Source organism: Eleutherodactylus coqui, chromosome 4 (assembly GCF_035609145.1).
Source record: "Eleutherodactylus coqui strain aEleCoq1 chromosome 4, aEleCoq1.hap1, whole genome shotgun sequence".
NCBI lineage: Eukaryota > Metazoa > Chordata > Amphibia > Anura > Eleutherodactylidae > Eleutherodactylus > Eleutherodactylus coqui.
The window spans coordinates 57,485,225-57,497,391 of NC_089840.1; the positions used below are offsets into that span (position 1 = coordinate 57,485,225).

The following is a 12,167-nucleotide window of genomic DNA, read 5'->3' on the forward strand; positions in this document are numbered from 1 at the left end:
CTTCGCCGCAGGATACCGCATTGCCCGTGGACAGCCGACCTTAGCACTGTGTTGGCAGGTGTGTTGTCACGATGGAAGAACCAGACACCGGTCTGCCACAAATCGGGACATATTCTCCATACATTGTGACACAACCTTTTCAAAACATTCAAATTCAAACTTTGGTTGACTGTTTGGCCCTGTGTTACAAATTCTGAGTGCATTATCCCTCTCACATCAAAGAAACAAATGAGTATTGCTTTCACCTTAGATTGTACTTGTTGTTTGAGTCAGCCATCACAAAATAGGTGAAAAACTGAACAACTGGTTGTAAAAAAAAAAAAAAATCACTTGAGCCGAATGCAAGCCTGTACTAGTAACGCCTTGCCCACCTAAAGATGAGTCATGTTTCTGTTGGGTAATCCCTCGTACAATAAAGAAGCTGCAGCACTCACCTGAATGCCATGGGTCCTTCAAACAGCTGATTGACAGGGTGGTCAGGAGTCGGACCCCACTGATGTGATATCATAGGACTATCTCATGTTAGGCCATTAATATGTAAGTCCTGAATAACCCTTTTAAGACTTTCCATTGCAAACTCAAAATCACTAATAGCAGATATCAAAGCTTACCATCCTTTACATTTTGATAATAGTTGCCTGTATGAAGATTGTAGGAAGAAACCAAGCAGAATTTTCCAATCATGTAGTCATCACAAACTCATTACCTAATTATTATAATAAAGTAACTAAACAGTGCTATGTAAACAATATTTATTATGAATATACATGTAAGACTGATATAAAGGCATGATTTCATAAAAAATAGAAGTATTACAAAAGCCAACACAATTTATTTCTCCAGTGCAGCTCATAAAATAAATGCATAGGCTGGCAGCATTTTCTATCTACCGACGACGTGCAAAGATTATATTTTGCGGATACGGAAAACAAGTACATTTAAAGCAAAGTATTGTTCATAGACGAGCAGACAAATATAAAGATCCAGCACATTTACTAATGTCTTCCATTGCACCATGATACATATGCATGACTACTAATGTTAATGAAAGTGGCTATTAGGTCCTTTGCTTTTGCACTCCACTACCTTTTCAAACGCCTACACCCCTTCGTTCAGCAGCTAAAAACTGAATATTTTAGAGGAAATCTGTATTCTAAATATCCATTCTGAACAACTGAGTAATTTGTAATAGTGTAACAGCAGTTTCAGAGCCCAAATGAGACTCAACTGAGGAAGCATACTGATGATATCAGTCATCCATAGTGACATCACAGGTTGACCTCAATGGACCATGAATGGTCACTGTGTTCAGGTCACTTGTCTTCAGTATGGACAACACATCATCACATAAGTGATGACAATCTATGAACAGTTCTTCAGAATATGTATGCGCTATATAAACAAGCCAATACAGAGATACAGTCCACGAGTCCCGATAAAGGAGCCAAGTTTGGGAACCACAGGATTAAGAAAACATTCAGTGCATCCAGTCACTTTTGAAAATAGTATTGCTAGTTAGATATCTCTTGAAGTGTTAGGCTAGCACCCAGCGGAAGCAAGGATTGCTGCAAGTCAAGGTAACACGGCAGCATTACCATGGCTCATGCACGACCTCAATGCCTTGAAAAGTTGTGACATTCGCAATAATTTAGACATGGTTAGAATTCTGGTGATTGTTGTAAGTCACTTGCAACTTTTTCTTTCCTAGGTTAAGCATTGAGGTTGCTTATGGGTCGTAGTACTGCTGCTTACCAAAACATAACCCAATGTCACTGTAGGGCACAAGCCTTAAAGTGCAGTTCTGCTATAAATGGAATTTTACTTGGTGGATGCTGATTAGATAAATTGATCATTTATGCCTCAATCTATTCTGTTTTTGTAATATAGACTATTGACTCTTTGGTATAATGGAAGGAAATTACAGGTGTCAAATAGGCAGCCATTACAGCTCCATATATGCACTATAATAACGTGTACAGCACTCTTCCGAAAATTAAATCCCTTTCTTCTGTGCAGAACTGGAAATCATCAACTTTTGTGTGCTTGCCATATCAGAGTTGTGTGTGATATGTGGAACTAAGTTAAAGTGCCCAAAAACCTTCAATAGTTGTTGCCCAAAATCGGTGGTTCAGCCAACTTTTCACTTATGTGTATGGGGGACTTTAGTCATCCAGCATAAATACACAAAGAAAACTCAGTGCTTGTACAACAAAAACTGCAGGGTACTCTTCATGGGTGATGTAGTACATGGAGGAGGTTATCTCCCCTCCTCTAATACATTCTCCTTCTTTGCCTCTCTGCCTATAACAATGATTGGAGGCGACTGGGCAAAAGGAAGAAATATAAAAAAATATGGCACATTTTGGTGAATCACAGCAATTCACTGTAAGCACAGATTGGGTGAATAGGGCTTGGAATAGTTCTTTGAAAAGTTCCTATAATTAAACTCATATTTGAAGTACATTAGTATCTCCTCAATCACAAACCCTTTCTGGTGCATTGCCAATATCGGTGAGATGTATCGCCAGTAAACATAAACAACAATGTAGAATAAAGTTGGTCTTAAACTTTATCTGATGGGCTTGTGGACACAGAATTTAATGGCATTTGTTCTTCCTCACGCGCTCTTTCTTGAGCTCTGGTAACCCAATGGCTCCATCCTGTAAAAGCAAAGGAATATACAGTAAGAACATGATGGAGAATTTATCAATCCATCTATGGAAATTTTCTAGCGAAAAAAAGTTGAAAATTCTGCCACACACTGTAGTTGCGCTGACATTTGTGACTTTTTCATTTTTACACGATGCTCAACACTTTTGGGAAAAGTAGGGACAGCTTAGTAGCAGAAGCCATAATCTCCCAGGGGCAGTCAGACTTACTATCATGAATACCAAAAACTGTTGTAAATTATAGTGCACATCTATGACAGCTCGTTGTAGGCATAGGTTTCCTTTTTTTGCACATGGATTAGCCAAAGAGGCATGTGCATCTTAATACCTTTTGCACCATTTAGAGTAAGACTGGCAATTGAAATGCAGTCTAAATGAATACCAATCATGGGATCAATATTGTCTTCATAAATCTATGCATATCCTAGAATTGACTTAAAGGGGTTGTCTAGTTGAAAGCTATTGATAGCCCAGCCCAGGACCCTCAACAATTAACTGTTCGCTGAACCAATACACTAATCTGATTTGTGCTCTTTGTAGTGACTAGGCTTGGTATTACAGGCAAAGTTTCCTTTGATGTGAATGTGAACTTTGCCTGTAATACCATGCCTGGCCACTGTTGAGAGAATGGAGCTGTCTGCTTCCTTTAGAAATCAACTCAGTGCACGGTGCATGAACACACTGGTCCTGCAAACAGTTAGTCACTGGGGATCCTGGGAAGCACTATTGATGGCTTATATAAAGAATAGGCCATCAGTAGTTTACCAATAGAAAACCCCTTTAATTTTTCAATGTGTTGTTAACTGCATTTATGCTCAAAAAAAGAATAAAGCGATGGATCTACACTCCATCCCCCACCATTCTCAAAAACATCTTCCAAAAATCTTTAAAAGGAAGCAATAAGAAAACTAACCAAAAGAGTAGAATTGCTACAGCTATTCAGAAATTACAATGAGGAAGAATTCTTAATACTTTCTTAAACTTAGACTGGATAAAACTATACTAGACAGACTGCAACTGGCCAAATTTATCAGAATGGCACTTGTATGATACATTTGACACAATTAACAAGATACATTAGACACTTTTCTCTTTCTCACTCCACCTCATGGTTGGAGTACTTTACACCAAAACACATCCTAATTAAATCTGGCTCATGTTATTACCCTGCTTAGTTGTGTAACTCTTTCCAAACACTTTCAAAACTCTCAAGGAGTCTACAAACACAATATATTTGGCATGTGCCATGTATACTACCTTTTTGAATTCTATTTAAGGCCAACACGGTCAAAAATGTTGCATAATGGATGGGTAAAAAAGATGCGAAATGCCGCCTCAATAGACTTTTTCTTTTATAGAATTGTGTTACATGTTGCTTTTTAAAGTTTTGATAAATCTCATTGGTGGAGATGTACCAACAGAAAAAGTGGACTCGTTGCCCATAGCAAGCAACTATTTCTTCAACTGGTTGATATGGGCAACAAGGTCCATTTCTCGGCTTTGATAAATAAGGTCCAGACATTAACATAGCTTTTAGAGATGAGCGAGTATACTCGCTAAGGGCAATTACTCGATCGAGCATTGCCCTTAGTGAGTACCTGCCCGCTCGGAAGAAAAGGTTCAGCTGCCGGCGGCGGGCAGGAAGCGGCAGGGAAGAGCGGGGAGGAACGGAGGGGAGATCTCTCTCCGCTCCCCCCTGCTCACTGCCGCAACTCACCTCTCACCCGCGCCGGCAGCCGAACCTTTTCTTCCGAGCGGGCAGGTACTCACTAAGGGCAATGCTCGATCGAGTAATTGTCCTTAGCGAGTATGCTCGCTCATCTCTAACAGCGTTTCATTTTCAAAACACCGGATGCCGCAATAAGGATATGCATATATTCTTACCTTTGGGTCGTTTGTACATTGAGCTCAGTTTTGCATTTTCTTTATCACCAGGTTCCTCATTAAGGCTGAAATGACTCTTCCCAAAGGATCCCCATTGCATTTCTTCCACCCTTCAGAGCAGAAAGACACATTATTTCATGGAATACACCATTATGATCAATCTAGTCATGGGCGTAACTATAAGGGTTGCAGAGGCTGCAGTCAGATCTGGGCCCCAGTAGGTGGGGAACTCGGTTACAGATTTCGCCTGGGAGCTTCTGGTTACATCTCTGGATCTGTCTAATATTCATTTGAATGTATGGATTTCCAAAGTTAGTAAAAGTTTTTCAAGTGGTCTGGAGATCTAGGGTGACCCCAAATAGGGATACCAATAATCAGTGAAGCAACAGTTCTCCCCATGACTCTCCATCATCTAAGGAGATTTCGAAGATCTCACCATTGGCATTTATTTTATTTTCTTTAGATACAAATCAGTTTCATCACACAAATATTTGTAACATGTTGCTCCTCCCATATAATTCCCACATTCTGACCAATCTTCAGTTTGGCATCCAGTTGTTATCTTCTGGTAATGAGGCAGACCCTGCAGTTTTAGCATGCGCAGACCTATTACAAATCAAAGCACCCTCTTTATTTCCTTATACTCTTCCACCGCATTCAACCTGTTTTTTACTAAGTGTACTCATCCATCTTGCCCGGTGTCGGCACTCTCTAAGATTCTACTACACTGCGAGGAGGCCCAGCAAAATAACATTTTCTATTCCATTTCCCCATATTACAAGTAATAATAAGAGTCTATTTTCATTGCCCCCTTAATGCCCAGCTTCCCAGCGATCATGTGATTTCATGACTCTCCGACATGTACGGGAGTGGGAGGCCCCCTTTGGTCATGTCGCCCTGCGTCGACACCTCAACAGAGCAGAAGGAACTACTATGATTCCATGTAACTGTCTTCTCAATTGGTGAATGAGAGAGAACAAATAGATGTATATCAGTAAGTTAGAGACCGCACAACCCGTTCATGTATTCTTACCTAAAACACCATCTTTCATCTGTTTTTCCATCAGGTGTTTTTCCCACTGTCAGACAACGACCACATCGCAGCTTTCTTCTGACAAACCTTGGCAGGAACCTCTCAATATCCAATATAGTAGCGGCTCTCTGTGGAAAAAGGGAGATAGATGACATCCTCAGTTACAGTCAGTATTGTAGCCCATACACAATAATGCTGGTTTATGCTACAACCTGCTAACATTCTCTATTATATGACCGGGAGATTTCTATCTAAATTGATTTGGATTGCAGTTCTGGATGATAATGGAGGCATAATTCCACTTCAACATAGCAAAGTATCTGCAAAGGCAATGAACATTACACACACAGTGGGAGGAACTATAACCAGACCTGATGCAATTCTTTACTCCCCTGTGTGGATGCATAATGCAAATCTTTGGCATTTGCACTGAATTGTACTTAAACGGAAGGTATCATCATTTATAATGACCTCACCTAGAGATGAGCGAACGTACTTGTTTAGGGTTATTACTAGAGATGAGCGAACACCAAAATGTTCGGGTGTTCGTTATTCGGAACGAACTTCCCGCGATGTTCGAGGGTTCGTTTCGAACAACGAACCCCATTGAGGTCAATGGGCGACCAGAGCATTTTTGTATTTCGCCGATGCTCGCTAAGGTTTTCATGTGTGAAAATCTGGGCAATTCAAGAAAGTGATGGGAATGACACAGAAACGGATAGGGCAGGCGAGGGGCTACATGTTGGGCTGCATCTCAAGTTCACAGGTCCCACTATTAAGCCACAATACCGGCAAGAGTGGGCCCCCCCCCCCTCCCAACAACTTTTACTTCTGAAAAGCCCTCATTAGCATGGCATACCTTTGCTAAGCACCACACTAGCTACAACAAAGCACAATCACTGCCTGGATGACACTCCGCTGCCACTTCTCCTGGGTTACATGCTGACCAACCGCCCCCCCTCCCCCCCACAGCGCACACCAAAGTGTCCCTGCGCAGCCTTCAGCTGCCCTCATGCCACGCCACACTCATGTCTATTTAGAAGTGCGTCTGCCATGAGGAGGAACCGCAGGCACACACTGCAGAGGGTTGGCACGGCTAGGCAGCGACCCTCTTTAAAAGGGGCGGGGCGATAGCCCACAATGCTGTACAGAAGCAATGAGAAATAGAATCCTGTGCCACCGCCATCAGGAGCTGCACACGTAGGCATAGCAATGGGGAACCTATGTGCCACACACTATTCATTCTGTCAAGGTGTCTGCATGCCCCAGTCAGACCGGGCTTTTTAATTCATAGACACAGGCAGGTACAACTCCCTATTGTGAAGTCCCTGTCGACCGACAGCATGGGTGGGTGCCAGGAAGCCACCGGCGGTACATAGAAATATCCCATTGCATTGCCCAACACAGCTGAGGTAGTAATGTCGTGCGTAATACAGGTGGGCTTCGGCCCACACTGCATGCCCCAGTCAGACTGGGGTTCTTTAGAAGTGTACAGATGTATTAAAAACTCCGTGTGCACCTACAGCATGGGTGGCTCCCTGGAACCCACCGGCGGTACACAAAAATATCCCATTGCATTGCCCAACACAGCTGAGGTAGTAATGTCGTGCGTAATACAGGTGGGCTTCGGCCCACACTGCATGCCCCAGTCTGACCGGGGTTCTTTACAAGTGGACACATATAGGTTACACTCCCTGTGGACCCACTGCCTGGGTGGGTGCCAGGAAGCCACCGGCGGTACACAATAATATCCCATTGCATTGCCCAACACAGCTGAGGTAACGTCAGCTGTAATGCAGGTGGGCTAAAAATTAATTTGATTACACTGTAGGCGAGGGCCCACAAAAATTGCTGTACCAACAGTACTAATGTACATCCCAAAAATTGGCCATGGCCAGCCAAGAGGGCAGGTGAAACCCATTAATCGCTTTGGTTAATGTGGCTTAAGTGGTAACTAGGCCTGGAGGCAGCCCAGTGTAACGAAAAATTGGTTCAAGTTAAAGTTCCAACGCTTTTAAGAGCATTGAAACTTATAAAAATTGTTCAGAAAAATTATTTGAGTGAGCCTTGTGGCCCTAAAAAAAATTGCCCGTTCAGCGTGATTACGTGAGGTTTCAGGAGGAGGAGCAGGAGGAGGAGGAGGAATATTAGACACAGATTGATGAAGCAGAAATGTCCCCGTTTTGGATGGTGAGAGAGAACGTAGCTTCCATCCGCGGGTGCAGCCTACGTATTGCTTACATATCGCTGCTGTCCGCTGGTGGAGAACAGAAGTCTGGGGAAATCCAGCCTTTGTTCATCTTGATGAGTGTTAGCCTGTCGGCACTGTCGGTTGACAAGCGGCTACGCTTATCTGTGATGATTCCCCCAGCCGCACTAAACACCCTTTCCGACAAGACGCTAGCCGCAGGACAAGCAAGCACCTCCAGGGCATACAGCGCTAGTTCAGGCCACATGTCCAGCTTCGACACCCAGTAGTTGTAGGGGGCAGAGGCGTCACCAAGGATGGTCGTGCGATCCGCTACATACTCCCTCACCATCCTTTTACAGTGCTCCCGCCGACACAGCCGTGACTGGGGAGCGGTGACACAGTCTTGGTGGGGAGCCATAAAGCTGGCCAGGCCCTTAAAGACTGTTGCACTGCCTGGGATGTACATGCTGCTCGATCTACGCACATCCCCTGCTACCTTGCCCTCGGTACTGCGCCTTCTGCCACTAGCGCTGTCGGATGGGAATTTTACCATCAGCTTGTCCGCAAGGGTCCTGTGGTATAGCAACACTCTCGAACCCCTTTCCTCTTCGGGAATCAGAGTGGGCAGGTTCTCCTTATACCGTGGATCGAACAGTGTGTACACCCAGTAATCCGTTGTGGCCAGAATGCGTGCAACGCGAGGGTCACGAGAAAGGCATCCTAACATGAAGTCAGCCATGTGTGCCAGGGTACCTGTACGCAACACATGGCTGTCCTCACTAGGAAGATCACTTTCAGGATCCTCCTCCTCCTCAGGCCATACACGCTGAAAGGATGATCAGCCGGTGTACCGTCAGCAGCGGCCCAAGCTGTCTCTTCCCCCTCCTCCTCATCCTCCTCATGCTCCTCCTCCTCCTCCTGTACGCGCTGAGAAATAGACAGGAGGGTGCCCTGACTATCCAGCGGCATACTGTCTTCCCCCGCCCCCGTTTCCGAGCACAAAGCAGCTGCCTTTATGGTTTGCAGGGAATTTCTCAAGATGCATAGCAGAGGAATGGTGACGCTAATGATTGTAGCATCGCCGCTCACCACCTGGGTAGACTCCTCAAAATTACCAAGGACATGGCAGATGTCTGCCAACCAGGCCCACTCTTCTGAAAGGAATTGAGGAGGCTGACTCCCACTGCGCCGCCCATGTTGGAGTTGGTATTCGACTATAGCTCTCCGTTGTTCATAGAGCCTGGCCAACATGTGGAGCGTAGAGTTCCACCGTGTGGGCACGTCGCACAGCAGTCGGTGCACTGGCAGCTTAAAGTGATGTTGCAGGGTGCGCAGGGTGGCAGCGTCCGTGTGGGACTTGCGGAAATGTGCGCAGAGCCGGCGCGCCTTTCCGAGCAGGTCTGACAAGCGTGGGTAGCTTTTCAGAAAGCGCTGAACCACCAAATTAAAGACGTGGGCCAGGCATGGCACGTGCGTGAGGCTGCCGAGCTGCAGAGCCGCCACCAGGTTACGGCCGTTGTCACACACGACCATGCCCGGTTGGAGGCTCAGCGGCGCAAGCCAGCGGTCGGTCTGCTGTGTCAGACCCTGCAGCAGTTCGTGGGCCGTGTGCCTCTTATCGCCTAAGCTGAGTAGTTTCAGCACGGCCTGCTGACGCTTGCCCACCGCTGTGCTGCCACACCGCGCGACACCGACTGCTGGCGACATGCTGCTGCTAACACATCTTGATTGCGAGACAGAGGAGGAGGAGGAGGAGGAGGGTGCTTTAGTGGAGGAAGCATACACCTCCGCAGATACCAGCACCGAGCTGGGGCCCGCAATTCTGGGGGTGGGTAGGACGTGAGCGGTCCCAGGCTCTGACTCTGTCCCAGCCTCCACTAAATTCACCCAATGTGCCGTCAGGGAGATGTAGTGGCCCTGCCCGCCTGTGCTTGTCCACGTGTCCGTAGTTAAGTGGACCGTGGCAGTAACCGCGTTGGTGAGGGCGCGTACAATGTTGCGGGAGACGTGGTCGTGCAGGGCTGGGACGGCACATCGGGAAAAGTAGTGGCGACTGGGAACTGAGTAGCGCGGGGCCGCCGCCTCCATGATACTTTTGAAGGACTCCGTTTCCACAACCCTATACGGCAGCATCTCAAGGCTGATGAATTTTGCGATGCGGACGGTTAACGTTTGAGCGTGCGGGTGCGTGGCGGCGTACTTGCGCTTGCGCTCGAACACTTGCGCAAGCGACGGCTGGACGGTGCGCTGAACTACACTGCTGGATGGGGCCGAGGACAGCGGAGATGAGGGTGTGGGTGCAGGCCATGAGGCGGTAGTGCCTGTGTCCTGAGAGGGGGGTTGCATCTCAGTGGCAGGTTGGGGCACAGGGGGAGAGGCAGGGGTGCAAACCGGAGGCGCTGAACGGCCTTCGTCCCACCTTGTGGGGTGCTTGGCCATCATATGTCTGCGCATGGTGGTGGTGGTGAGGCTGTTGGCGTTGGCCCCCCCGGCTGAGCTTTGCGCAACAAAGGTTGCACACCACTGTTCGTCGGTCGTCAGGCGTCTCTGTGAAAAACTGCCAGACCTTAGAGCACCTCGGCCTCTGCAGGGTGGCATGGCGCGAGGGGGCGCTTTGGGAAACACTTGGTGGATTATTTGGTCTGGCCCTGCCTCTACCCCTGGCCACCGCACTGCCTCTTGCAACCTGCCCTGCTGATGCCCTTGACTCCCCCTCTGAAGACCTGTCCTCCTGAGTAAGCGTTGCACACCACGTGGGGTCAGTCACCTCATCATCCTGCTGCTCTTCCTCCGAATCCTCTGTGTGCTGCTCCCTCGGACTTACTGCCCTTACTACTACCTCACTGCAAGACAACTGTGTCTGATCGTCATCGTCCTCCTCACCCACAGAAAGTTGTTGAGACAGTTGGCGGAAGTCCCCAGCCTCATCCCCCGGACCCCGGGAACTTTCGAATGGTTGGGCATCAGTGACTATAAACTCCTCTGGTGGGAGAGGAACCGCTGCTGCCCAATCTGAGCAGGGGCCCGAGAACAGTTCCTGGGAGTCTTCCCGCTCCTGAGCAGGTGTCATTGTAGTGGAGTGAGGAAGCTGGGAGGAAGGAGGAGCAGCAGACAGAGGATTCGGATTTGCAGCAGTGGACGGCGCAGAACTGCGTGTTGACGATAGGTTGCTCGAAGCACTTTCTGCCATCCAGGACAGGACCTGCTCACACTGCTCATTTTCTAATAACCGTCTCCCGCGTGGACCCATTAATTGGGCGATGAATGTGGGGACGCCAGAAACGTGCCTCTCTCCTAATCGCGCAGCAGTCGGCTGCGACACACCGGGATCAGGAGCTCGGCCTGTGCCCACACCCTGACTTGGCCCTCCGCGTCCTCGGCCGCGTCCACGTCCTCTAGGCCTACCCCTACCCCTCAGCATGCTGTATTACCAGTGATTTGATTTCACAGCAGGAAATAAATTGGCGCAAGACTGCAGGCCAAATATAATTTTTTCCCTTTTTGGAAAACGAAAGGCCCCACTGCCTCTAGTGAATGAATAATCTAAGTTTAATAACTGTGCTGTGTCCCTGCTAATGTGTCACAGAACTTGAGGGTAGCAGAGTTATTATAACTCTGGCAGAGCAGGTATTTTTTTCCCAATTAAGGAAAGCAAATGGCGAAGCCAGCAGTAAAGCGTAGCTGGGTGCGTCTGATTTTTCAACGTTGTTCACGCAGCTCACACGTGTCCACAGCCCTTAGGACGGACAGAGGCTGGACAAATAGATTTGTTTTCAGTTTTTTTCAACCAAAAGGCAGCACTGCGTATATTCTATGAACATGAGAAGTTTAATAACTGTGCTGTTTTCCTGCTAATGTGTCACAGAACGTGAGGGTAGCAGAGTTATTAACTGTGGCAGAGCAGGTATTTTTTTTCCCAATTAAGGAAAGCAAATGGCAAAGCCAGGAGTAAAACGTAGCTGGGTGCGTCTGATTTTTACAGGTTGCACACGCAGCCGACACGTGTCCAGCGGCGTTAGGACGGACAGAGGCAGGACAAATAGAATTATTTTCCGTTTTTTGGCACCAAAAGGCAGCACTGCGTATATTCTATGAACATGAGAAGTTTAATAACTGTGCTGTTTTCCTGCTAATGTGTCACAGAACGTGAGGGTAGCAGAGTTATTAACTGTGGCAGAGCAGGTATTTTTTTTCCCAATTAAGGAAAGCAAATGGCAAAGCCAGGAGTAAAACGTAGCTGGCTGCGTCTGATTTTTACAGGTTGCACACGCAGCCGACACGTGTCCACCGGCGTTAGGACGGACAGAGACAGGACAAATAGAATTATTTTCCGTTTTTTGGCACCAAAAGGCAGCACTGCGTATATTCTATGAACATGAGAAGTTTAATA

The 12,167-nt window shown here is 47.0% G+C and overlaps 1 protein-coding gene across 2 annotated transcripts in view; it reads right to left on the bottom strand.

Moving 5' to 3' along the window:
- Window positions 1–735: 735 nt before the first annotated feature.
- Window positions 736–12,167, bottom strand: part of LOC136625366 (transient receptor potential cation channel subfamily V member 1-like) — a 95,583-nt gene continuing 84,151 nt past the window's right edge. For both annotated transcript variants that reach the window (XM_066599497.1, XM_066599496.1), the window contains exons 14-16: window positions 5,587–5,714; window positions 4,554–4,663; window positions 736–2,660 (exon numbers count right to left, since the gene is read on the bottom strand). In XM_066599497.1, coding sequence (XP_066455594.1) covers window positions 2,563–2,660; window positions 4,554–4,663; window positions 5,587–5,714 — 336 coding nt within the window. In that variant the 3' untranslated portion in view covers window positions 736–2,562. The remainder of the gene's footprint in view (window positions 2,661–4,553; window positions 4,664–5,586; window positions 5,715–12,167) is intronic.